General features: G+C 56.7%; 1 protein-coding gene across 1 annotated transcript in view; it reads right to left on the bottom strand.

Annotated features, from left to right (window-relative positions):
* Nucleotides 1–24,187, bottom strand: part of CDH23 (cadherin related 23) — a 414,708-nt gene that overhangs the window by 100,322 nt on the left and 290,199 nt on the right. Inside the window, exons 19-27 of the mRNA XM_027587690.2 lie at nucleotides 20,262–20,334; nucleotides 18,461–18,577; nucleotides 14,455–14,567; nucleotides 13,095–13,202; nucleotides 6,878–7,067; nucleotides 6,392–6,537; nucleotides 3,825–4,044; nucleotides 2,265–2,417; nucleotides 108–221 (exon numbers count right to left, since the gene is read on the bottom strand). Coding sequence (XP_027443491.2) covers nucleotides 108–221; nucleotides 2,265–2,417; nucleotides 3,825–4,044; nucleotides 6,392–6,537; nucleotides 6,878–7,067; nucleotides 13,095–13,202; nucleotides 14,455–14,567; nucleotides 18,461–18,577; nucleotides 20,262–20,334 — 1,234 coding nt within the window. The remainder of the gene's footprint in view (nucleotides 1–107; nucleotides 222–2,264; nucleotides 2,418–3,824; nucleotides 4,045–6,391; nucleotides 6,538–6,877; nucleotides 7,068–13,094; nucleotides 13,203–14,454; nucleotides 14,568–18,460; nucleotides 18,578–20,261; nucleotides 20,335–24,187) is intronic.

Below are 24,187 nucleotides of genomic sequence, written 5' to 3'. Positions count from 1 at the left end.
CCACTGACGTCAAGACACAGCCTCTGGCTCACGGCCTGGCTCTGGGCGTCACCCCACCAGACTGCCCAGAGCTGTGCTGGTGGTGTGCAGGTAGGGCTGGGGAGTACCGATGGCCTCCAGGACGAGTGTGTATGCGGCTGTGGTCTCCCGGTCCAGGCTTACTACTGTTCTCACAACAGCGTCACGGTAGCCAACACTGAACTTCCCATCCACGTTTCCACCTGTGGGCCGAAGACAATGAGGCCTCTGTGAGGAAGCAGGGCTCCCGCCAGGGAAAGGGCGGTGGCACCCTGGCTCTGCTCCTGGGCCAGGACATTCCAGGGGTAGTTGGGGAGGAAAAGGCCATGCTGCGTATTCAGCCCTGCCCAGGGACAGGGTTCTGGGGGGCGGGGGGAAGCTCGGATGAGGGTGTGGCCTGTGCGGGCTCAGGTGGAGGTGCCAAACGCCTGAAATCATAAGGGTTGAACATTCATTGAGCACCTACTGCATACCAGGCACTTCATGTGGACTCTTTCATCTGGTTTGTACTATCACGAGCCCACTTGACAGAGAGGAAAATGCGTCCTTTAGTGAGGTTACGTGTGTTGCCCTGGGCTACAGTCACCTAGTGTGGGTGTAAGACTCCAACTTGTCATTCTGATTTCTGAGCCTGCGTCCTTCACCGTTCTGCCACCTGCCCATCTGGTGGGAGTGTCTGAGCAGTTAACCTGGGTTGAGGCTTTTACAGGTGGCCAGGGATTTTGGGGTCAGCTAAGATTTTCCAGGTCCATCATCTTGGACTCTCTGAGTGGGGACTCCTGGAGGCTCCCCGGAGTGACGAGTAGGGGCAGGTGGCCGGGGTGGGAAGTGGGAGGGTCTCCTCTCCAAGGTGGACAGGAAGGGACTGCATCTGAACAGTGTGAAGACCCCTCCCCAGCCAGCTGGCAGGCAATGTGGTGTTCTGGACAGCAGAGGGCGCTGCGGCACGGGGTTTGGGCTAGCTTGGACCAGGACCCTGCCCTGCTCCTTGCAGAAGGAGCAAATTAAAATCTGAGATTCCCAGCTGGGAGGGCTCTCAGTGGGTCAGCAGAACCTGGCCACTTCGGGGCGCTGGGAAATCATCCTGGGAGCTACCAGGTGCTCCCTTGTCCTTACATGGTTTGCCCCTGGAGAAAAGCCCTGACCCCTGTGTGGGTGGTCGGAAGTACCATTCACATGGGACAATAATCTGGCTCCTAGGGGATGGGGGAGAAACTGAGGTGCAAGCAGTGCTGGGGGCTGAACCATGACTGGTCCACGTGGGGGGAGTCTTGATAACGAAGCCTTTCTTGGAGCAGTGTCGAGGACTACACTGTGAGGAGGTGGCCTGAGGGTGCTGGGCCACTTTAGGGAGGGGAGGGAGGGAAAGATCTGGAAAGAAGAGGTTGAGAGCCACCGCAAGCAAGGATGGGCTGTGAAGCTGGGATTCCTCACTCCCGGGGCAGAGGCGTCAGGGAGACTGGTGCGTGCACTGAATGCATGTGCGTACACATATGTGCATACGAGTGGGTGAATAACGTGGCTGCAGGCAGGCCATGGACGGAGAGAAGACTGAGCCAGTAATATGGCCGAGGGACAGCTAAGGAATGTGAAAGAACTGCCCCCCAGCATCCCAGCACCTCTCAGGTGTGTCAGGGACTGAAGCACGCTGGGTGACTGTTCTAATCCAGGCATGACTAATACGTGGCCTGTTTACCGCCACCTACTGAGCTTACTGTCATGGCAGACATCAGTAATTGCTCATGACTCCCTTTCTCCTGTTGAGCCAGGACATGGCCTCATACAATTTCTCCACAGGTCTCTTCTTGGTATTTGTGAGCTAAAACCATTTTATTTAAAAAGATTGAAACCATTTGTCTCTAAACAGATGGGAATTCTCATGAGTGAAGGGTCCCCGGGGAAGGATAAGACCACAGTCTTCCCGTCACGGCTTTATCACCTTGACGTGGGGGTGGAGTGGGGCGGGGCAGGGCTCCTCCCCAGGAGTCACGGGCTCTACCTCCCTCCAGACTCAACCTCGGTAAGTTCCCCCCAATCTCCGAATAGGTTTGGGAGGCCCCCAGCGAGCCAGGCCAGAGGGACCCAGCTACAAAGCCCCTGGGAAAAGCTAAGAGCAAACCCTCCGGGAGGGTCCCACGGGAGCTAAAGCCTGATGTGGAGGGCTGACTCGGGCCCCTTCCCCACCCTCTCGGGGAGGGGGGGAGGCCGGGGGCACACATCTGGAAGGAGTGGAGGCAGGGCCACACCTGTGATAAAGTAGCTGAGCTCGGCATTGAGGCCCATGTCATTGTCCGTGCAGTTCAGCCAGACCACCCGGAAGTCCCGCGGCACGTCCTCGGACACAGAGACATTGTACACGGCAGGGAAGAAGGTGGGCGTCTCGTCGTTCACGTCCAGCACTGCAGGAAGAGTCAGTGCACAGGGCTAGGCCTGGCTTCCGCTCCAGAGAGCCCAGTGCCAGAGGCGGTGGGAGCCAACACGTCTCGGTGGCGAGCCGAGGGTCCCCATGCCTGCTAGGGTCAGGGCAGAGCTGATCAGAGCTCCTCGGCCTCCCATGGTCCTGTTCCCTGGGTGCTCTGGTGCTGGTGCTGCTGGCCATGCCAGGAGAGAGAACCCTGGGGCCTCCCTCCAGTAGGTGCCTCACAACGACAGCGGGGATGATGATGGCAATGACCGTGAGAGTGAGCCTGTGCTAAGTGCTTCCCATACAGCACCCTGTGTGCCCCTCCTAGCACCCTGGCAAGGCAGGCATTCTCAGACACACCAGACAGAGGAGGGACAGGAGCTCAGAGCAGTTGAGTCACTTGTCCCAAGTCACATAGCAAGTGGCAGGGTTGGGGTCTCGGGGGGGCCCACCCCTAGTCCGTCATGGGGTCCTAGGAAAACAGCTGGCTTTGAGGATCCACCCCTCCAAGAAAAGTCTAAGTTCCCTTAAAGATGTGTTTTCTCAGCTGATGGGGCTTGGGACAATCTTCACAGTGAAATGACCCCACCTTCCCTCTTGGGCTCCTCGTTGTGATACCACCAGGAGAAATGATGGGCTTGCTTGCGGACCTGGCTTCTGCTGAGGCCGGGAGAAAAATCCTCTCTGGGAGCACTGAGCACCTCCCTGTCAGTCACTGGCACACAGGCGGGTGCCCAAATGGGCACCAGGAACCCACAAGGCAAGCGTAGGACCAACGGATGAGAGGACGCCTAGGCACGTCTCGGGCAGATGTTTGTGCTGAGCTAACCCCCACCTGCACCAAGCCCGCGGGGCCGGCAGGAGCCGGACAACAGGACACACCTCGCCAGTCACATTCTGTACGGACTTGACTTCCCTGTGGTTAGTTCTGCCCCTTTGGCACCAGCTTGTGTCAATGTCCCTGTTTTGTCCCAAGGATTAAGGACGTGACCAGAATGGAGGAAAAATCGTAAGGGGCCTTGGCCCTGCCCCTCTCCTGCCTGCGGCTGACCCTGAGGGCCCACCCACCCCTGTGCAAGTCACCTCTGCTGTTCGCAGGATCAAAGACGCTAGAAGGGGTCAGGGACCTTGGTGGTGGATCCAGGCCCAGGGCGGGGTGTGGGGGGGCAGCTACTGAAGGCAGCGGCTCGGTGGGGAGAAGGCTCTGCCAGCATTTTGGACTTGGTGGAGGCAAAGAGGGCTCTGTGCTGAATGGCGTGGTGGAGGAGGGTACTCCATTAGCAAGGCACCCTGTGTCCACATAGACAGGGATAGCGGTGACAGTCGTGGGCTCCCCAGCCCGCCCGGCACTGCTCTAGGGCCCGTGCGCTCACCGCGCGGCAGGAGACCCCCCGGCCCTCACCTCGGATGGTGAGCGTGCCGGTGGAGCTCTTGGGGGGCGTGCCCGCGTCGCTGGCCACGACGCGCAGCTGGTACTCGGCGATGCGCTCGCGGTCCAGCTCCGCGCTGGCGACCACCACACCCCTGCTGCTGTTGATGAGGAAGTCCATGCGGGGCATGCCCACCTGCATGCGGAAGGACACCAGCCCGTTCAGGCCCTCGTCCAGGTCGATGGCCATCACCTGACGGAAAGCAGGGACCACGTGAGGGGTGGGGACGGGAGGACTTCGCCCCCGAGAAGGGCCCCCTCCTTCCCACTGACCGGCGCTCAGCTCCAGCCAGACATGCCCGCTTCCCTCAGTGCCTCCAGCCATGCCACTGTTCCCAGCACCTTCCCAGATGCTAAGAGGGCAGCGCGTCAGAGCTAAAGGCATCCGGATACATCAGGTGGGGCCGGGAGGGCCGGGCGGGGGCGGGGGGGGGAAGGCACTTTCGAGAACAAGAGAACAAGGGTCTAGCTCCCCATAGTCTTCCCCTTCAAAACCCCGTTCTCCTCCTTGGCAAGGCCCCCCCGACCCCCCGCCCCCGCCATGGATCCTGGCTGGCTCGGGACTCTGAACTGCGTGTTCTATCAGGCTTCCTGGCTGCTGGCCTGAAGCAGCGGTGACTGCTCCAAGGGCCCTTGGACCATGTGCAGCTCCACTACATAAAACGATCAACAGCTCTCTCCCCTGCTTTGTCAGACAACAACAAGATGGTAGAAAGGTGCAGTGTTTAAGTCACCTGATGATTTATTATTTTGAAACCATCTTTTGAGGCCACGTGTAGGCAGGCAAACATCCTCCAAACCCCTACACTATTCCCGTCTGCACCTCTAGTCCCTAGAAGGGTTCTCCTGACTCAAGACCCTGATATATTTAAAGTTTCACAGAAGAAGATTCGAGACCTTTGAGGAAATGTGAATAACAGTTCAAATAAAAGCTTTGGATTAAGCCAAGACTCTCAAAAGTGAAAGACGTCAAGGTCATCCAGTCTAACTCCCATCAACAAGCAGGACAAGAGGGTATCCACTCAACTTGAATGCTTTCCAGGATGGGGGGCTCACTACTTCTCATTTATCTGCATACAGCTCTAATTCCTGGAGAAAGTTCTCCCACCCATCCAATGGAAATCACTATTTGTCCAGGTTGTAGGGGGCACCGGGGAACGCACCGCTCCTGTCAGAACTCTCTTCCTGTTTCTGAGGACAGTTCCCAAGCTAAATGCTCCAGCTCCTTCAACCATCTTTCCATGCCTGAGCCAGATCCTCTGTGAGCTCAGACGCTGTGCTGTCTGCACTGTCTCTGAGCCCCTGGAGAATGGGCTTTTGGGGGGGCACTCACTGGTTCTCTCACCCACCTGCCCGGTCCTATTTGGGGGCCCGCTCCTCAGGGACTGGCTGCCGTTCCCTGGATCGCAGCTCCCCCTGCTGGGCATTTGGGAGAATGCCCCGCTAGCGAGATGGCTCCCTAGGACCTTCAAAGACCACTACTCATCTCCTCTCACAGATGAAGAAACTGAGGCACAGCAGGCCTGCAGGGCATCACCAAGGTTACCCACTGTGGTATCCTGACAAGCAACCTGTCTTCTTCGGGTGGGAGCAGGCTGGCCCTTTGCCACTGGATCCCGCTGTGTCTCAGGTATAAGCCCTCACAACAGACACCTGACGACAAGCACACGGCCACCGTGGATCTCCCACAGTCCAAGTGCCAGCTTGCTGGACACGCATGTCTGACTGAGTCCCTGCAGCACAGCCAGGCAGGTACTGGTATGCGCCCCATCTCACAGGTGAGAAAACTGAGGCCCAGTGAGGTTGTTTGCTGTAGGTCACACAGCACACAAGTGGAGGAGTTGGGACCCACACTCATGTTGGGTACACTCCAAAGCCCATGCTCTTCCTTCCAGCGTTCCTAAAAGGGCATCATCCTTCCTGAATGAGCCCCTTCAGGGCCTCCTTGACAGAGGGTGATGGAGTAGGAGGCACAGGGGCTGGGTTCAAGTTCAGGCCCTACGTCTTCTTGGCCACAAGTCTCTTTAAGTCTCCTGCCAAGTGGGGAGAGTACCACGCCCCCCCCCCCCCCACCGTGTGGAGCTGCTTTGGGGCTGATGGGAGAGTGGTCTGCCCACAGAGGCAGGGTGCCTGGGCGACACCCATCAACCTTCTCTGTGTTCTAAAACCAGCTACAGGCTTGCGGTGTTGAGAGTCTTGGGCCAGACCTCCATAACCAGGACCTGTTTGACTTGGCTTCCCAGAATTCTGTCATCTTCCTTGGTGCTTTCCCTCCACCTCTCCAAATCTACCTGTCATTTAAGACCCAGCTCAAGCCCCTCCTCCTCCTCCAGGAAGCCTTCTGTTACATCTCTCAGAGCACTACCTCTCCAAGCCTGGTGTGACCTGTCTGGTGGTCTCGGCTGGCATCCCCTGCCCCACCACTGCAAAGTGTTCAGCATGAGGCTAGGCGCCCAGGGCCGCCTCTGCCCGCCTGCTTGCTGGGTGAGATGAGGTGAGGGAGACAGACCAGGAGCTCAGGCCAGGAAAGGGAAACTCACCTGGTAGACAGAGGCCCCGGCCGGAGTGCCTTCCAGCACCTCAGCCACGAAAGGCAGGTTCTGAAAAGTGGGGTCGTTGTCATTGAGGTCCAAGAGGTTCACAAACACCGTGGCACTGCTGGTGGCTCTCAGAGGGGGGCTGCCACCTGGGGGTGCCAGGGAGAGGGAAAGAGGGGTGCAAAAGAGACAGGGACGGGGAGAAAGGGGAGTGGGGAGAGGGAGGCAGGCTCAGTGACATTTCCATCCTAGGGGTCCCTCCAGGGAGCAGCCCGGGCCTTGCACCCCCAGCCACCGCCCCCCTCTGAGGGTACTCTGTGGGGCTCGCAACTGGCAAGTGGGTGTTACCCCATTCTTAGTGATCATGACACAGCCCTCCTGTACCCAGGCCTCAGGACCCAGGGAGGACAAGTCAGTGGGAGAGGCCCCCAGGACCCTGAGAGTCAGGGGCCGCCGCCAAGGTGTGTGGGGCTGCGAGGGGGCACATACAGTCAGTGACGGAGATGATAATCTTGCGCATCAGCTCCGCCTCGTGGGGGTCGGGGTTCTCCCGATCCAGCATGACGTGGGTGGTGCGGATCTTGCCTGTGCGGCTGTTGAGGCTGTAGAACTTGTTGGGTGGCTGGATACTGTACACCAGGGTGCCGTTCTCCCCCAGGTCCGGGTCCACGGCCACCACCTGCCCAGGAGGGAGCCCATCCTCCACTGAGCCCAGCGGGGGGGAGGGCATCTCTGTGCCCCGCACTGCCTGCCTGGGGATGTCTGAGCTCACACCTGTGTCCCTCCCTCCCTCCCTCCCTCCCTCCCTTTCTCCCGGCTCCAGGAGGGGGTCTGATGGGGGATGGGAGGCAGGAAGTTCACAAGATGGGTTGGCCGGGGAAGTCTTGAGCTCCTCGGCTTCTTCTTCGCTCACTCAGTTTTACCCTAGGCCAGTCCCTTTCCCCACTTAAGCCCCAGCCTTCTATTTCTAGAAGCAACACTTGGCACACACCAGTCTATGGGAAGCTGTGTCTCATACATGCCAGGCCCTGAGCAAGTTACAAGTACCGTGGGCACAGCCCTGTGAGGCCATCTACAATTATGTGCATTTCACACACACGAGGCTCAGCCAGGCTCCCAGGGTCTCTTAGCCCAAAGTGGTCCTGGGTCTCTCTGGAACCCACACTAGCAGCCAGCAGGCCATGCTGCTCGTACATCTTCGTGTCACTGCTTTCCAGACATGTGGGGTAACACGGTCATGGGCTTTTGGGGGAGCAGGGGGTGCCCAGGAGGTCCATGATCATGGAATTCTTTGGGGACTAGGAATTCTGTGGGAGGCTGGGAAGGGCTGAAGAGGCTGAACCTTTCTTTGGCTGAGCTTTGGGAAGAATCTGAAACCCTGGATTTGGGGAACTGGGTCCTCCCCAAACCTTCTCTTCCTTCCTTTGGACTTTTTGTGAGGCAATTTGAAAAGAATTAGGCTTCTGTGACACCAGGGATGACAGGGTGGGGGAAGGGAGCCGTGGACAAGCCACCCGGTTTAGAGGTGTTTTGGGGCTGCAGGAGGGGGAAGCTGGAGGAGAGAGGGGGCTGAGTCTCCCTGCCTGAGAAGGGGGAGGGCCTTTAACTCTCCAGGCCCCCCACTTGGTTCCCCACTTGTAAGCCTCACCCCATGAAGGGATCAACCTGAGTGCCCTCCTAACCCAGGGCGACTCCCATAACCCATTCTCTCCCCATCCCCATGCCTGCCAATCCCCTGCTTTGGAGAAAACCTCTCTAGCGTCTACCTCCCCCAAGGAGAAAGCAGAACTCAGGGAGGCATGGGTCGGGCTCAAGGTCATACGGCACCAGCCTTGAGGCTGAGACAGCTCCCACCCTGGAGATCTCCCAGGGTCCCAGGACAGTAACCATACCCACCCCTGAGCTCGTCCTTTGCCCTGTGTGGTAGAGGTCCCTGGGGCACCAGAGGTGGACTAGATCAATGGGAGGGGGGTGGTGACGGCGGTCCCCAGGGCCGCATCAGGACAGTGTCATTCTTAATTCCAGGACGCTCGGCAATGACAGCCTGGCTTTGTCAGCTCCTTCATCTTACTTGATGTGGGGCCTTTTGGGCTTTGGCAGCAGAATCTGTCCCTCCTCTGGCTTAGTCCCCAGCCGGAGGTGTCTCTGGGGCCACCAGACCAGAACAGACAGATGGGCTGCCCTGGCCTCTGGGGCCACCAGACAAGAACAGACAGATGGGCTGCCCTGGCCGAGGGCCCCCATCTTGCCGCAGGGTCTGGAGTGGCCAGGGTGAGAGGCCCGTGCTGGCACTGAACCCTGAGCCCTGCAGGGCCTCCTTCTGCTTCAGACAGGTAGGAGGGGAGTGGGTGCACCTAGCCGCACCAGGGGGCAGGGGTGGGGGGAAGGCCCGAGGGGCCCTTGCTGTGCTATGGGGCAGGTCACCTCAGTTTCCCCAGCCTCTGTAAAGGGGACCCCTGCTTTACAACAGGAGGCAGGGCTCTTAGGCAAGCCAGGGGTCACTTCAGCCTGGCCAAGTCATTCTGCTGACAAAGGAGACCAGCAAGCCTTGCATTTCTACAGTGCTTCTCTCTACAGGAGGAGGGTTTTTTATCCCCGTTTCTCCGGATGGGGAAACTGAGGCACAGAGCAGTTAAATGACCTGTTCCAGGTCAGCAGCTTATTGCTGAAGGTGCAGAGATCAATTTTACATGGGGGTGGTGGGGGCTTCTCCTCTTTTCTCCCTGCCCCTGAGTGCAAGTGCCCCAGGGTGCCTGGGGTAGGTGCTTCCAAGGGACCCTGGGTGGGGGCTGGGCCCTGGCTTCCGCCTCTCAGCCCACTCCCTGGCAGGGGTGGGGGCACAGGAGAGGGCTGCCGGCTCTGGTCCCTCCTGCAGGCTCCCCACCTGTGTAGAGTCTGTGTAGAGTCTCACCACTTTCCCTCTTCATTTCCCATGTCACACTGTCATTTTTCTCCTGGCCTGACGGGGAATAATTCTCTCCCTCTCCCCTCTCTTATTTTGCTGGAGGGCTTTGAAAGGCTCTAAATCAATGCCCATCAGCCAGGTCCTTGAAGGAGCCTACAGGAGCCAGGAGGGAGGGTTGGGCCAAAAATCTCACTTGCAAATGGAAAAGGGCCAAGGTGCAAGCTCATGCCGGGGCGGGTGCACACCCTGGGCGCACGGACGTGCGTGCCGAAGCACATGCTGGGACAGTTGGCGGTGTACCGGGATGCAGGCGCACGCTTGTCTACACACAGCTCTCAAAAGTCATTGGCATTTGGGAGAGTAATGGGGCACACACCCTGACCTCTCTCTGACAAGGAAGACCCGACCGGACCTGGCGGAGCTGGGCGGGGGGGCAGGTAAAATGGGGAAGGAAGGTGAACAAGTCCCTCAACAACTAGCATTTGCCAACATTTGAGTTCTTACAATGCACCTGACACCGTGCTAGGCACTGGGGTTCAACAGCAGAAAGGACGGGTGTGGTTCCAGCAGGAGAGGTGTGGTGAGAACAGCTACCACGCATCTACCACTGACCATGGGGCTCGTTAAGTAGGGACCACAACTCTATCAGGTGGGGCCTCTTACTAGCCCCATTTTCTAGAGAAGAAGATTGGAGCACAGAAAGGTGAGGTGACTTGCCAAAGGTCACAGAGCTGGGAAGGAATGTGGCCAGGGTTCGACCCTAGACATTTTGGGGCCAGAGGCTGCCCGCTGAATCACTAAGCTACACTGCCTCTGAGTAAGCTAACAACCTAATAAAGAAATAAAACACAGATGTGGGATCAGTTCTGGAAGAAACAGTGCAGACAGCGGGCAGAGCTACGTTAGGCAGGGTGGGCAGGGAGGGCCTCTTCGGGGAAGCGGCCCTTTAGGCTGGGACAGGTAGAGGAGAAAGAGGCAACCCTGGGAAAAGCAGGGGTGGGGGGCAGAGGGAGAGGAATGCTCTGCAGGGCGGGGGAGGGAAGGGCTGTGCAGAGGCTCTGAGGGGAGGAAGAATTTACTGGGTTCCGGAGGCTGAGAGGCCAGCGCGCGTGGTGGGGGTACTGAGTGAGGGAAGGGTGGTGGGGCAGGTGTCAGGAGGTGGGCAGCCCCCCTGCAAACACAGCCTCCTCCCTAACATCACCCCTGGGCCAGCCGCCCCCGCCCCCGCCCCGAACTCCCTTTCTCCATCTCAGCCACAGCCCCCACCTCGCCCAGGGGCCACCTTGTGGCCTTAGAAGGTCTCACAGAGCCCCCAGTGGTATTACAGAGTACCCACATATAAATGCCTACAAGCCATAACATTTAATGGGATTTTATGACTATTCCTTTTAAAATTATTTTGCCATGACAAATTGTACTAATTTGTACGAGCTTCTTGATTTCTAGTTTCCTGGCCACCATCACACATACTGGGAATTCCAGAGAATTCCGAAAATTCTTAAGAATTCTAGAAAATCTAACCTACAACTTGTCCTTACAATGCAAAGGAAATTTTTCAAACACTAACTGTCATAATATATTTGGCAGATGTTTGATATAACAAGTTCTAATTCTGACTTCACCCTTTTCTGTTTGAACTTCTGAGTCATGACATTTTGTTTTCAGGTCTCAGACACTGAAACACCTGGGGGTCCCCGCCCTGGAGCCGCCCCACACCAGGGAGGAACGGCCATGCCAATCCCTTACTGAGCAGTGGGTTCACATGTCCGTCTCCCCGGAGGTAAATAAAGCTGGGGCAGGTGCGTCCGGTAAGAACCGTGGCTTTAACACAGGGTGAAATGGGAACCAGTGGTGGGTTCAAGCAGAAAAGTGACAGAAAGCCCCCTGAACATGGAGGGGAGCCTTGCTGCTCTCTGTACTCCCGAGCCTGGTGAGCATGGGGCCTGGCACACATAGCAGGTGCCCACTGAAGGTCTGCTGAGGTTCCTGGAGAGTGACGCGGCCCTGGGTAGCAGGCCTCCGGTCCGTTGTCCACACCTGCCAATGGCTCAGAAGGCTGTGAGGAAGTCTGGAGACCCGGAGAGGACCCCTGGGGACCAGATCCGGGGAACTGCTCAAGGCCAAGTGCAGTCCCAGTCCAGCAAACCTCTTTGGCAGGTGGGTTCTTCAAAAATGGCCTCCCCTGGCTGGTGTCCCATGCAGCCACTTTCTCCCAGGGACACCTGTCTCACTTGCCCCTCAGTTCCCCTGGGGAGGATTTTCGCAGACATAAAGCAAAGGTAGGAGTTGACCAGACAGGTGCTCTGAGGTAGGCTCTTTTGGGGTCCCAGGTTGGAGCTGTGCCCACGAGATGGCAGCAGAGAGTACCCACCGGATCGCGAGCCCTGGAGAGAGCTGAAGAACTGGCCTAAAGTAGTGGTTTCCACCCCCGACCCCTTGCTTGAAAGAATCCTCCCACGGGGCCTTCAAAAAAGGGAGATTCCAGATCCCTGACCTAGGCCCTACTGGCATCTTTGGGAGGGGGACCCACCCACCAGTTGAGAGCCATTCAGATAGCGAGAGGAGGACAGGAGGTTTCCTTCGAGGCTGACATCTGCCGCCTTCTAGACTCTGTCCCTACTGGCTGTATTTGGTGAGGGGTCCGGTGGGGAGGCTAGGCCTCACCAGAGTGGGGCAGCCTTCCTGGACTGCTGGATGTGAAATTTTCCCTCCCTTCTCCCATCCCACGCACGTTCTCCAGTTACTCAAGACCTGAGCCACCTGCCAGGCCACCTTGAACCAGCAGAGATGGAGGGCTGGACCAGGTAGTTTTCAAGTCAGACAGACCTGGGTTCAAGTCCTGACACCACCTCTTACTAGCTCTGGGACCCTGGGCAGACCCCTCAAACTCCAAGACCCAGTTTCCTCCAGAGTACTACCGGAGCCATGAGTCCACCTGCCCCGTGAGATCATTATGAGGGTGAGAAGGCCTCGGGCAGCGCCCGGCACATTGCAGGCATTCCATACATGGGGTTACCACGAACTATCAGGCTCATGTCTGTCACGCTGGCTGAGTGGCTATGGGGCTGGACCCTGGGGACAAACCACCTCAAATGAAGCCAAATGGTGCACAAGGGTGAGGGGAGGAGATGACCTCACAAATGTGAACCCCAGAGCTGATCAAGTGGGGTGCTCAATCCTGGCTTTCCTCATCTTCCCCAGGATGCTGGCTCCAGTCCAGACTCCTGAGACTTTGGCCACGTCTCCCCTGCTCCCCACTCTGAGTCCTATCCCTGCACGCAGCGCATACAGGGGCCTAGGCAAACCTGGAATATTCCAGGCCAGAAAAATCCCTGGGTGAACTTCAAACACCCCACTGGGGCCAACCTGTCAGGAACAGAAGCGGTGAAGGAAAGGTGGGGGGACAGAGCCTACATTGTGCGACTTGAGGAGGTGGCCGGCGCCTTGCCAGCGGAGGGTGAGGGCACTCCTGTGCGCACAGACAGAGTCCTGGGGTCTCAGCAAGTGTGGTTTCTAGCTGAACCAGCCCTAGCTGCCTGGGCACTGTCCCTGGGCTGTCTGTGCTCCCTTTGACAAAGCCCGAAGAAGCCCACTGCCTCTGAGGCCGGGTGACGGCTTTCCCCCAGCCTCTGACTACCTTCCACCATGAAAGAGAGCTTCCGGAAGTCTGCTCCGTGGGCTGGCTCAGAGGGAAACAGGAAGTCCGTCGGTCCCACATGGGCCGGCCCATAGGGCTCACGCGGGAATGGCAGACCCCCTGAGAAGGGCAGCCTGGAATTCTGCTGTCCCACCACCACTTACTGTGGTCACGTCGGAGTCTGGAGGGGTCATCTCCACTAGGTTGATGTAGTAGGGGGCATCCTTCCAGGTGGGGTGGTTGTCGTTGATGTCCAGGAGGGTGATGTTCACCTGTGGGGCCACGAGGAGCAGAGAGGGAGGTGCCTGGCTGAGTGGTACAGGGACGGGCGGGGCGCACAAGAGGGCACGCTCAGGGGCCTGTGGGGCATCCCAGCAGGAATTCCACGGGCTCCACCCACTTTGGAGGCCTTGGGGCAGGGCCTGGGCTTTCTAGCACAGGAGGGAGCCAGGTCCCTCCAGGAGAAGAGCATCTAGGTGCTGTGCTATCAGGAAGGAGAGGGATGAATGCAATGACCCCTGAAATTCTTCCTGTAATGGGGGACATCTCTCAGCTGTCCCAGGCTTGGTGGAAGGGGACGGACAGGGTCAGGGGTCTGGTAGGATCCCTTGAGATTCCGTCAGTCTCGGCTATGAGCCAAGCAATTTCCCTGCTCACCTGCCACCCAGGTGAATTATTTATAGGGCTCCGAATCCTATTAGCAGGGGCCTCCCAGGATGGAATGGGGTTCTGGGGATTTTTCTGCCAAGTCCCTGGCCAAGCAATACAGACCCCCACCCCTCTGGCCGGGCAAGGACGGGGGAGAACTGGAATGGGGGACAGCTGCTGTGGGTAGGGCAAGGGCTGGCAGAGAGGTCGGGGAGGGCTCCTGAGGGAGAGCCAGAGAAAGCAAGTAGGATCAAGGAGGGCAGGTGGCTAGAGGGACCTGTCAGCGGGTCTTTCTACTTCCTCTCCCATGGGGGGGCTTCCTGCTTCTCACTGCCCCCCACCCCCCCGCTCTCTTCTACAGCCCAGAGCTCAGTCAGGACCCTCAGATGTCCCTTCTCTAGCTTCCTGTATCTGAGGCACCTTGGTGGGATGGCAAGAGCTTGGATGGGGGTTCTGGGCCTTGATGGACCCTACTTACTCCTGGTAGGGAAACCTAGGCATCATTTCTCAGCACCAGGGTTAAGGCCCTGCTTCCTGTTCGGAGCCACTCTTTCTGGCAGGAACACCTTCTCCTTGTAGGAGCCCCGAGGGAGGGGCCTCTGGAGCTCATCCTTTTGCTCTTTGCCCAGCCGGTCTTTTGGGGACAGGGGAGGAACACTTGTCCCTCCTGAGTCCCTCACATCCCTGGTGGGAATGCCTTTCTTCCCGCCCACTGCAGTGGCCCCAGGGCTGACCTTGGCTGACAGTGAGTTGGTATCTGCCACCCTCCCCCCACTCCCAATGCACCAGGACACAAGCTGGACCAGCAGATGGGCCAGGGAGCAGCTCCTGGGCAGCAGGTGGGGAGCAGGGGGCGGGGGAGGGGTGGGCACTCACAGTGGCAATGCCGGTTTTCTGGTTGTGGCCCACACCCCCGTCCACGGCTCTCACGATGAGGATGTATTCAGACTTGGTCTCACGGTCAAGCAGGGAGGTGGTGGTGATTTCGCCTGCGGGACGGAGGGATGGGGTAGGCCAGGGAGAGAGCAGCGAAAGGAGGAGAGAGTGAGGGATATTTGCAGGATCTGGCAGCGTGTGTGCATGTGCTGGGGGTGTGGGATGGTGCTCGTAGGGGAGGGGGGGAGCACCCATGCCCCGGGACCCGGAACCTCTGAGGTGGCAACATAACCCCCTGATAGGGAAGTCTTTTTGCATGTGGGACAATTTAGGCGGAGGATGGGGTTAGGGGCTGGGGAATGGGGCGGGTGCATTCTTGGCCTCGAGCTCGGTCACAAAAGACCTCATTTTTAGACTTCTGACATGATCCTACTGGCGTTGTCACTTGAGACTTGTTACTTCAATCCTCTGTACCTCAGTTTCCTCATCTGGTCAAAAAGGGAAAAGTAATGGGAACTACCTCAGAGGGCTATCAGGGGATTAATTTGGTGGACGTCACAGAAGGCTTAGAACGGTGCCTGGCACTGTTTATTCAGATAGTCACAAAAAAACAGGGACGACACGGAAATGGATGATGTGTTTCACACATGTTCACACTGGTGACTCATTATTGGACAAGTCAACCCATAAAGCATTGATAATAGTCATAAAATAAGTGACCTTGTAACATGGTTCTATTGCCTTGAGGATTTTTTTAGAGTATAAACGAGTTATTCCGTTAACTACAAACATTTAAAACGGACCACTTATCCGCCTGTTTTTGGCTTTTCTTCGTATTTTGGTGTAACTGAAACACGGAGGTCACCCTGGTCACGTATGGAGTGGTGTGCCGCTGTTTGATAACTGGCTCCCCAAAGCAGGCAGAAAGAGAAGGAAGGAAGGAAGGGAAAAAAGAAAGAAAAGAAAAGAAAAGAAAAGAAAGAGAGAGAGAGAGAGAGAGAGAGAGAGAAAGAAAGAAAGAAAGAAAGAAATTAAGAAAGAGAAAGAAAGAGAAAGAAAGAGAAAGAAAGAAAGAAAAAGAAAGAAAAAGAAAAAGAAAGAAAGAAAGAAAGAAAAAGAAAGAAAGAAAGAAAAGAAAGAAAAAAGAAAGGAAAGAAAGGAAAGAAAGGAAAGAAAGGAAGAAAGAAAGAAAAAGAAAAAAAGCAAGCAAGCATTTGCTGATTTCCATGGTGTAAATACTCCCACCAGGGCCACTGTAAGATGCTGACTTGATGGCCTGGAACCAGGAATAGAGGAGATGCTTCAACTTGGCTCTCAGGAGCAGGTGTGAGCTGGTCCCTGCTAGCCTCTGCACATGGTGGTAGGCAGGCCGTTTACCTCTGACCTGGGCCATGGCAGAGAGGTACGCTTCATGGACAGTGAGGCGCAGATCCGAATTCCGATTATGGCCCTTTCTACATGTTTGGCCTTGGAAAAGTTACTTAATTTCTTTAAGCCTCCATTTTCTCATCGGTAAAATGGAGATCAGTACGCTTTCCAACCAGAACTCTTGGGAGGATTCAATAATTAACAGAGCTATAGGTAAAGCTCCCAGCACACAGGAAATGCTTATTGTCTTCTCCAGACTGTGAGAATTCCCCAAGGCAGGGACTGTATACCATCCATTTTTTTGTTTTTGTTTTTTATCCCCCTTGCCTGAGCTGTGCCCCCTGAGGCAAGTTACTCAGCTTCTCTGTGCTTGGTTTATTCTACCATAAGATAAGGGAGCTGGGCCAGATGGTCTTACATTTCCCTCCCTGCCACTTTGGCTTGTCCTCTGACCTGCGCAGGGCTGAGCGGGGAGCCGCGGGTGGGGACAGGGCAGGGAAGGCGCTGAGGCCAGAAACAAAAGACCGGCAAACGTTGGCCCACCAGGCCATGTTCCTTGCTGGGGCGGTGTCAATTAATTGGCAGGGCAAGGAAGAAATTAATCTCTAAAAAGTTTTAAACATGAACTTGTCGGCATGATAGATGGCTCCTCCTGTCTGGGAAATTAGATCCAATTAAGGCCAACTTTGTGGAGCGGGCCTGGCTAATTTGACGGAGGAGCTCAGAGGAAAACACTTAGACCTTCATAGCTGAAGGAGCTGGGTTAAGGCAGTGAGAAAGTGTTCGTGTCATTATTAAAGGCCCCAGGGTGGAGATGTGGTCCCTGGCCGGGGAGGCAGCCGGGTGCTGAAAGGTCAGCGTGCCCATCACCATATGTGGGTGGTAACGTGTGGCTCTAACGTGGCTTATGTAACGTAGCACTTAAAGTCTGGGCTCCGGAGGCAGAAGTTCAGGCTCTCCAAGTCCTCGGTGAAATTACTTAACCTGTCCTATGCCCCAGTTTCGCCATCTGGAAAATAAGGGTAATGCTAGTACCTGCCTCAGAGTGGTGGAGGCGATAAACGGGCATGATGCTTGTCTGAGCAGCTGGCTAATATTCGTGAATGATATTATTCTGAGCCCCCTGTAAATGCAGACTCACTGGGGGCAGATGCTCCTGCAAGCAGGGAGGAAGGCCCCCGTTGCGTCAGAGGTGGAGTAAGAGGCTCAGGATGGCCCTGGACAGGTCTAGCCTTGTACGTGCTAGTACTGTCCGCTCCCCTCGCTTCCAGGAAAAGGGAAGAAAGAAAGCCTGGAGGCAGACTTGGACGGTGGGGTGCATGGGTCACAGGAAGATTTAATGTCTCCCCCCAGCCACCTGTAGCAGGGCTGGCCAGTGTCCACCAGACCCCTGCTCTCTTTCCCAGGCTAGAATGCCTGCTGCAAAGGGGTTGTCAGGCCAGAAACAACCTCCCCAGGCTGCCTTCCATCTGGGTGTGGGGCTATTGCCTGGTTCTGGCCAAGAGGATGTGGGCAGAAGTGATGCATGTCACCTCCAGTCCTGGCCCATACACATCTCCTTAGCACGCCAGGCTCTCTTCCCCTCTGCAGTGACCTTGGAGCCACAACATGGAAGGTGCCTGGGTCCCAGAATCGCCATGCTCAAGGCTGTCCACGGAACATGGCATTGGATTGCTGGGTGAGTCAGAATTTCTGTGGTGTTGAGCCACTGAGATTTCAGGGTTGGCCTGCTTGGCACCTTCAGTGCCCTTATCTAATACAGAAACAGGTATTTAGAAGTGGGGAGCCTTGCATGCCCACTAAGTAGCCTGGGAACCCCATGAGGGCAGGCCATGTCGAATTCCATCCTGTGCCCCAGCACCCAGCACCTGGCGGAGAGCAGGCCCCCCAATGACATCAAATGAATATATGAAGGAATGTCCAGGGGCCTCATATTCCTTCCCAGCTTCTGACCTGGGGTCTCCTATTGCTTTTGCTCTCCCCCCTCCCTCCCAGCTTCAAGGGAGAGAGACCTGAAGGGAGGCACGTGGAGAAGGGGGAAGAAAGCTGAGAGCTCCATGGACTGAGTAGGGGGTCGGGGCTGGGGGCCCCTGGGTAAAAAGACAAAAAAGAATGATGAGGAAGACGTCACTGTTAGCCCTTGCTGTGTACCCGGGACTACTCTGGGAGTGCTCCCTGTAACAACTCATGTGATCCACACGCCACCTCTAACGCGACCATCCTCATTTTGCAGGGGGGAACCCAAGGCACACGCTGTGTGAAGAAGAGGAGCAGGGTTCAAGAAATAGGTCAGCAGCTGAGGGAGGGGGACGTGGAGGCTTGAGAAAAGAGATCCCTCACAGGGTGGTTAAGTTAGCCTGCTGTTTGTAAAATGGAACACATTTTAAACATAACAGGGCTCTTCACCATTGGAAGACATCCTTGGTGGATACATTCATGATCCAATTTTGGGGGGGCGGTTAAGATCACTAATCACACTCAAGTTCATATGTCAGGGGTGAAACCAGATGCTCAATGCTGGCATGCTCCAGGTGAGGGCTTCCTGGGAAAGGGAGGGAGAACTTGGCTCAGGGGCAGGTCCCCGGCTGGGCATGGGGAGTTGGCCTGAGGCACGGAGGACAGGGACCATGGGGCTCACCTGAGCGGGCGTTGATCCGAAACTGGGAGGAGCCCTCCAAGGAGTAGATGATGGACTCCTGACCATACTCCCGGGAGCGGTCCAGGTCTGTGGCATTCAGGAACAGCACTGTGGCTCCTTCCGGGAGACAAATGGGGGGAATGCTCACCCTAGGCTCGCAGCTCCAGGCCCTGGGAGCAGGACCTGGTACCTCCTGCTGACCAGCCTTCAGGAGGCAGGAAGCCTGCCACTGGGACACCCAGGGGTGAGAGTGGGCTCAACCACCAGAGCTCCCAGGGCTGCGTGGGGACAAGGCTCCATGGGAAGGGGTCCCGGAACCTGGGGTGGATTACACCCGCCGCTCTTGCCCCGCCCCCGCACCCTGAGAGCATACCACTGCTCTCCCCTACCTCTCTCTGGCTGCTCACCAGAGAAAATACACTCAGATTGACCAGCTTTGACTTTGAGTCAAAAAGAAGTGAAGCCCTATAGTAAATTATTCCACGTTTATTGTATTCAATTTTGGTCTTGTTTCATCTTGTTCACAAGGGGGAATTTATAAGGGTTTTTATTTTCTCTTTAAAGTCTAGTTAAGGCCCTCACTTTCATGTTCATCTCTGTGAAACCCTGGGTCAGGGGACCAGCCTTTCCAGTGGCCCTCGCCGGAGACCCTGAGAGCGGCCTGTCCGAGGCCACGTCTGCTGGGCTGTGGCTCCAGCCACCTCCTGTCTCCCACTGCCACCTAACGGCCACACTGAGGAGATTCAATGGGTGGACTTGTAGACTCATGGCGCCCAGGCTGGAATCCCAGGGGACCTCTGGCCACTAAGCCTCAGCTTCTTCCTCTGTAAAATGGGTCTACCGAGAAAGCCAGCTTGCGGGGTTGTTGGTGAAGATCCCGGGGAAAATCATGCAGGCTGCAGGCTCATGGTAGCTCTCACTGAGCCACAGATGGGGGTTACTATTGTGTGGAAGAGTCAAGGGTCCCAGGGGTAGTAGGGGCCAGGCAGGGGGCTGTGAGACAGGCAGGTCCTTCTGGCCCCTTCCAGGGAGTGTGATGCCTCCGACTCTCAGTCTTACCCTGAGCAGGGAGACAGGTACACGGGCCTTGACACACCCTTTATCCGAGTGCAAAGTGGAAGACGATTAAGTGCCATGGTGAAGGCCTCTCCTAAAGAGGCTGTAGGGATGGTGGGCAATGCAAGGGGTTGCTTCAGGGCTGATGCTCTCCAGGGGATGCCTGACCAGGACAGGGAAGGGTGGGCTGGGCACAGCCTGGCACCCACCCAGGAAGTCATCAGAACCAGGAAGGTGTCTGGAGACTCTCCTGAGAAGGTCCCATGGTGCCATAGAAGGTCACCCTCCAGATGCAGCAACTCTTCCTGATTGGGGGGGTTCCCCACCAGAATAGTCCACCCTGGATGTAAGGGGGAGCTGTCAGCCTGCCCCAAGAACAGAGCGGGTCCCCAGGAACCCGAATGTGGAGCTGGTCGTCCCGGGTCTGCAAGCCGGGCCCTGCTACCAGAGAGACACGGCTGAGAGATGTTCTCACTTAGGAACACAGGCCACCCTGGCCTCACAGCACCATGATTCGGTCCTCTCTGTACATGCTCACTTAATCAAGGTCGTTCTATTACTGATGGCTGACTGTTCTCTCCCTGATAGACTGCAGCTGAAGGAGACTGGGGACCAAGCACCCAGCACAGCGCCTGCACGTAGTAGGTGTTCCGTAAAACAGCCGCTGGCTGGCAGATAACCGGACTTGTCATGGGTGTGTCTGCTGGCTTCCTGCCTTCACAGCCTCCCCCGCCGGGGACCGTACCTGCCATGATGTTCTCCACCACGGAGACGAAGTAGGCAGGCTTGCTGAAGGTGGGCGGGTTGTCGTTCTCATCCTGGATGGAAGGGAAACAGACAGGTTTTCGAAGCCAGGGAGGCCATCAGGGCCGGTCAGCTGTCCAAGGGGAGGCTCAGTGTGGCTGGCACAGAGGAGATTTGGCCTTGATGTACAACCAGAGTCGGGTGGGGTGTCCCGGGGTGGGGGGAGACGGATGCTCGCCTGGCTGGGCTACAATTTGGGGAGGGAGGACAGGCCTTGGGGAGACGCATAAGGGCCAGGAAGATGGAGAAGGAAGGCAGCAGGTGGAGCTGCCTATTACTCCCAGCTTCCCCCTCTCCCGTTGGTCTCCCAGTGCAGCTCCAAGCTTACTCCTGTTCTGCTCAGCTCATCATCCTCCATGCTGGGGGTGCCCACTCGGAACCTCCCTCCCAGCTCTGCGAAGACGACGGTGGAAGGCTCTAGGACGCTCCCCGCCAGAAGTGAAGGGAGAAAGGAACACTCTGCCCTGAAGTTCCTGGCTCCCAGAGCCCAAATTCCAGGCTCCTCTGTACATATAAGAACAGGGGCTCCTCTACGCACTGGGGCAAACCCTGGCCCAGAGCCTACCATCTCCGGTTCTCGCCTTGCCCAGCCTCCACCGGAGACCAGCTCAGAGGGACAGTGGCCAGGGGCTGGTGCAGGCCGAGGGGCGGAACAGGCACAGCCTCGGCCTCCTCCTGCTGCCCCCGCTCCTCTGTCTCCCTCTTCCACGCTCGGGGTGATTTCTATACCCTTTAAGACTCTGGTCCTCACCCACTGCTTTTTGTAATCATTCAACATGAATTTCTTTCTGTTCACCTCTTGCAGGAAGCCCCACCGACCCCCTGACTCAGAGCCTCTCCCTTTCGCCTGGGAGCCCTGGGGGTGGCGGCCTCTGGGGAGCCTCCAGGCTGCAGTGCTCCTGGCACGTGCTCCCACGGGGCTTCCTGCCTCACGGACCTGGGAGCTCTGGGAGGGGAAGACTCCCATAGAAGCCCCCTTTGCTGGCATCACTTATAGCTGAGCGGCAATGGAAGAGAAGGAGGCATGGCAGCCGGCCGTCCTGGACTTGGAACTTTCGAGAATCCCATCCTGCCAGACTGCGGACTGCAGGTGCTCAGAAAGGAAGGCTGCTCTTCTTCCCCAGCCTGTCGCCAGACTCTGGGCTGCGCAACAGCTGCCCCCAACCCCCGCCCCGCCTCTGAGAACCGGTGGTGTGAAGACTTGCCTGACGTCCAGTGCCCCAACAGCATGTCTGGGCATCCCCCTGGGGCAGGCGTGAGTGCCCCATGTACATATATATTTAAGCCTTCTGCTTGGCTGCATGAGACGGCGCCGAGAATGTCAGTGGCAGAGCATGAGGCAGAAACTTATTAGTGGTGATATTTCCCCGGATCCTGGCACTGTATTCGCTATTAGTTCTAATTCAGTGGCTTCCTCTACAAAAGCTTATTGTCCCCGAATGGGAAATCTACAAACCAAGTTTGACTTCTTTATTAAAAACCAACAAGCAGTGGGTGAAAAGGAATCACCTGGCCCCTCTCGCCCGCCCCTTTTTCCTCCAGGAACCTCATCGCCCTGATCTGTGCTGGAAGCGCTGCCATGAACTTCTCATCTTTTGTCTTTGCTGGGTTCCTCCCCTCCCCCCACCAAGTTGAGAGAAAATCCCTTTGGTGGACAGAAGAGGCAGCTTAGCCAAGTGACAGCTACTTAAAAATCACCCATGTGCAAAAGCAACCCAAACGCACACCATCCCAAAGCCCTGCTTGAGAGAGGATGTTCACTCACAGCCAAGGTGGCACCTGTCTTTGTTGCCAGACCCCCCACCTCCCTGCTGTCAGGGCCAGAGCACACCTGGGGGGAAACTGTAGGGCCCTTGCTCATCTGCAGGACAGCTTTGAGGGAATTTGAAAATGACCTTGTTTGCTGGGCTCAGGTAGCTCCAGGCCGAGTGGATCCCTGCCACCACCCACCCCTGCAAACGGAGACCCTGCTGACTGGTTTCAGGGAGGGAGGCGAAGGCTGCTGACCACTCTTTTATTCACAGTGAATGAAAGGTTAGTTTGGCTCCTTGGCCACCCTCTTCCGGCTTTGCTCTGACCTTCCCCCCCGGAGAAGCTGAGGAAGGGAGAAAGAGGCCCTTTCTGGGTTCCTTAACTGAGCCACAGGTGGGGAAGCTGAGGTTTGGGGCAGTCCCTGGGTTTTAAGATCCCACTGGGGCAGACCTTTGAAGGTCTTCCTACTCAAAATGTGGTCCCCTGACCTGAAGCATCAATGTTGCCTGGAGCTTGTTGGGAATGCAGAGGCTCAGCCCTTGCTTAGACTCACTAAACAAGAATGTGCATTTTAAGAAGATCTCCAGGAGATTCGCATGAACCTTGAGGTGTACTGGTCTCAGTTGCATGCAGCTAGGGATTTCTGAGGCTTCAGGCCTCGGAATGTAGTGGAAAGGATGTGAACTCAGGAGTCAGACAGGTCAGGACTGAAATCCCAGCTTACTAGGACTGGAAGCAAACTCAAGTGCCGCTTACTAGCCAGAAAGTGAGAAAGGCACTGGGGATCCTGGACCTGCTAGACTGCCTCATCTGTGGAAGGGGATTGGGAGAGATTGTGTAATGTGAAAGCACCCGACAAGTTAGGGGCGCTCAAGAAGTTTTAATTTCCATGTGGCCAATTCTGCCTGTCCCTCTCTGGGCTGGTGTAAAACACCTCAACTTATTTCCCGACACCTCCCCTATTCTCACCCTCTCCCTCATCCGCTTCCCCCGAACTGAGAGCGCATTCTTCTCTGTCTGGCTGAGTTCTCTGGAATTCTCACTTGTACTGGAGATAGCCTGGAGCACGGATGCTGCCAGTGGTATGCACGTCTGTCTTATCAGCTGTGATGACAGCAAACTTTACAGGTGCCAAGTGCCACCTGCGTGATCTCCATCCTCACGACAATACCATGACGCAGTACCACGATTATCCCCATTTTGCATATGAAGAAACTGAGGCTCAGAGAGACAGAGTTAAGGACCCCAGGTCATAGAGTTAGAGAGTGGCAGAGTTGGTTTTCAAAGCCATACACCTCCAAAACTATGTTCCTTCCTCCATTCCCTGAGGAGGGGGCAGGTTCCACATCCTCCCCCCCCCACCCCCGCCCCGGCCCTGCTGCTGCACCTGCACACAGGGAGAAGTCACCGTGCCTGAGTGGAGAACACCAGCTGGTTGAAAATGGTGGGTGGGGCGGTTGGGCTTAGGAGCATGACCAGGACTGGGGCGCTTTGGGGGCTGTGTTTAATCAAGATTGGTAAACTAGGGTCAGGGCCACGGGGAGAAGAATACCAAGACATGATCACGATTGGCGGGGAATGCATTCTGGCTCTTTGGTGCCCCCCACATCGGTGCTTCAAAGTGGGGGGCTGCGGGTAAAAGGCAAGCAGCGAGTGTTTAGGCTTCTGTGGATCTCCTCTTTCCCAGCTGCCCCCTCCCTCTGGCGTCCCGCCACCTCCTGAAACCTGTGGGGCCCCGGATTCTCTGCTTTTCCCTTTGCTGGTTCTGCACAGCCTCACCCTCTGATACCACCCCTAAATCCTGCTCCCGCATGCCCACCTGCAGGCTCCCCCCAAGCCATCACCCTCGGCCTCATCACTGCCAGCCCGTCCTATGCAGCAAGCAAGGACCGTCCCACTCGGCAGTTGGCCCTGGAGCCTCTGCCTTGGGTTGGGAGGGTGAGGCTTAGCAAAGCCAGGTGTGGGTCAGCCCCAGAGGCTGCTAGTGATGCCATCTGGTGCCATCTGGGGCAGGAAGGTCATCCAGCACGCCTGCTCCAGAAGAGATTTTCCTGAGCATACGTCAGATCACGGTGTAGCTCCCAACCTGACGATCTGATCCAATCCTCCCGGAGC

Source organism: Zalophus californianus, chromosome 15 (genome assembly GCF_009762305.2).
Source record: "Zalophus californianus isolate mZalCal1 chromosome 15, mZalCal1.pri.v2, whole genome shotgun sequence".
NCBI lineage: Eukaryota > Metazoa > Chordata > Mammalia > Carnivora > Otariidae > Zalophus > Zalophus californianus.
This window is presented reverse-complemented; position numbering and strand designations above follow the sequence as displayed.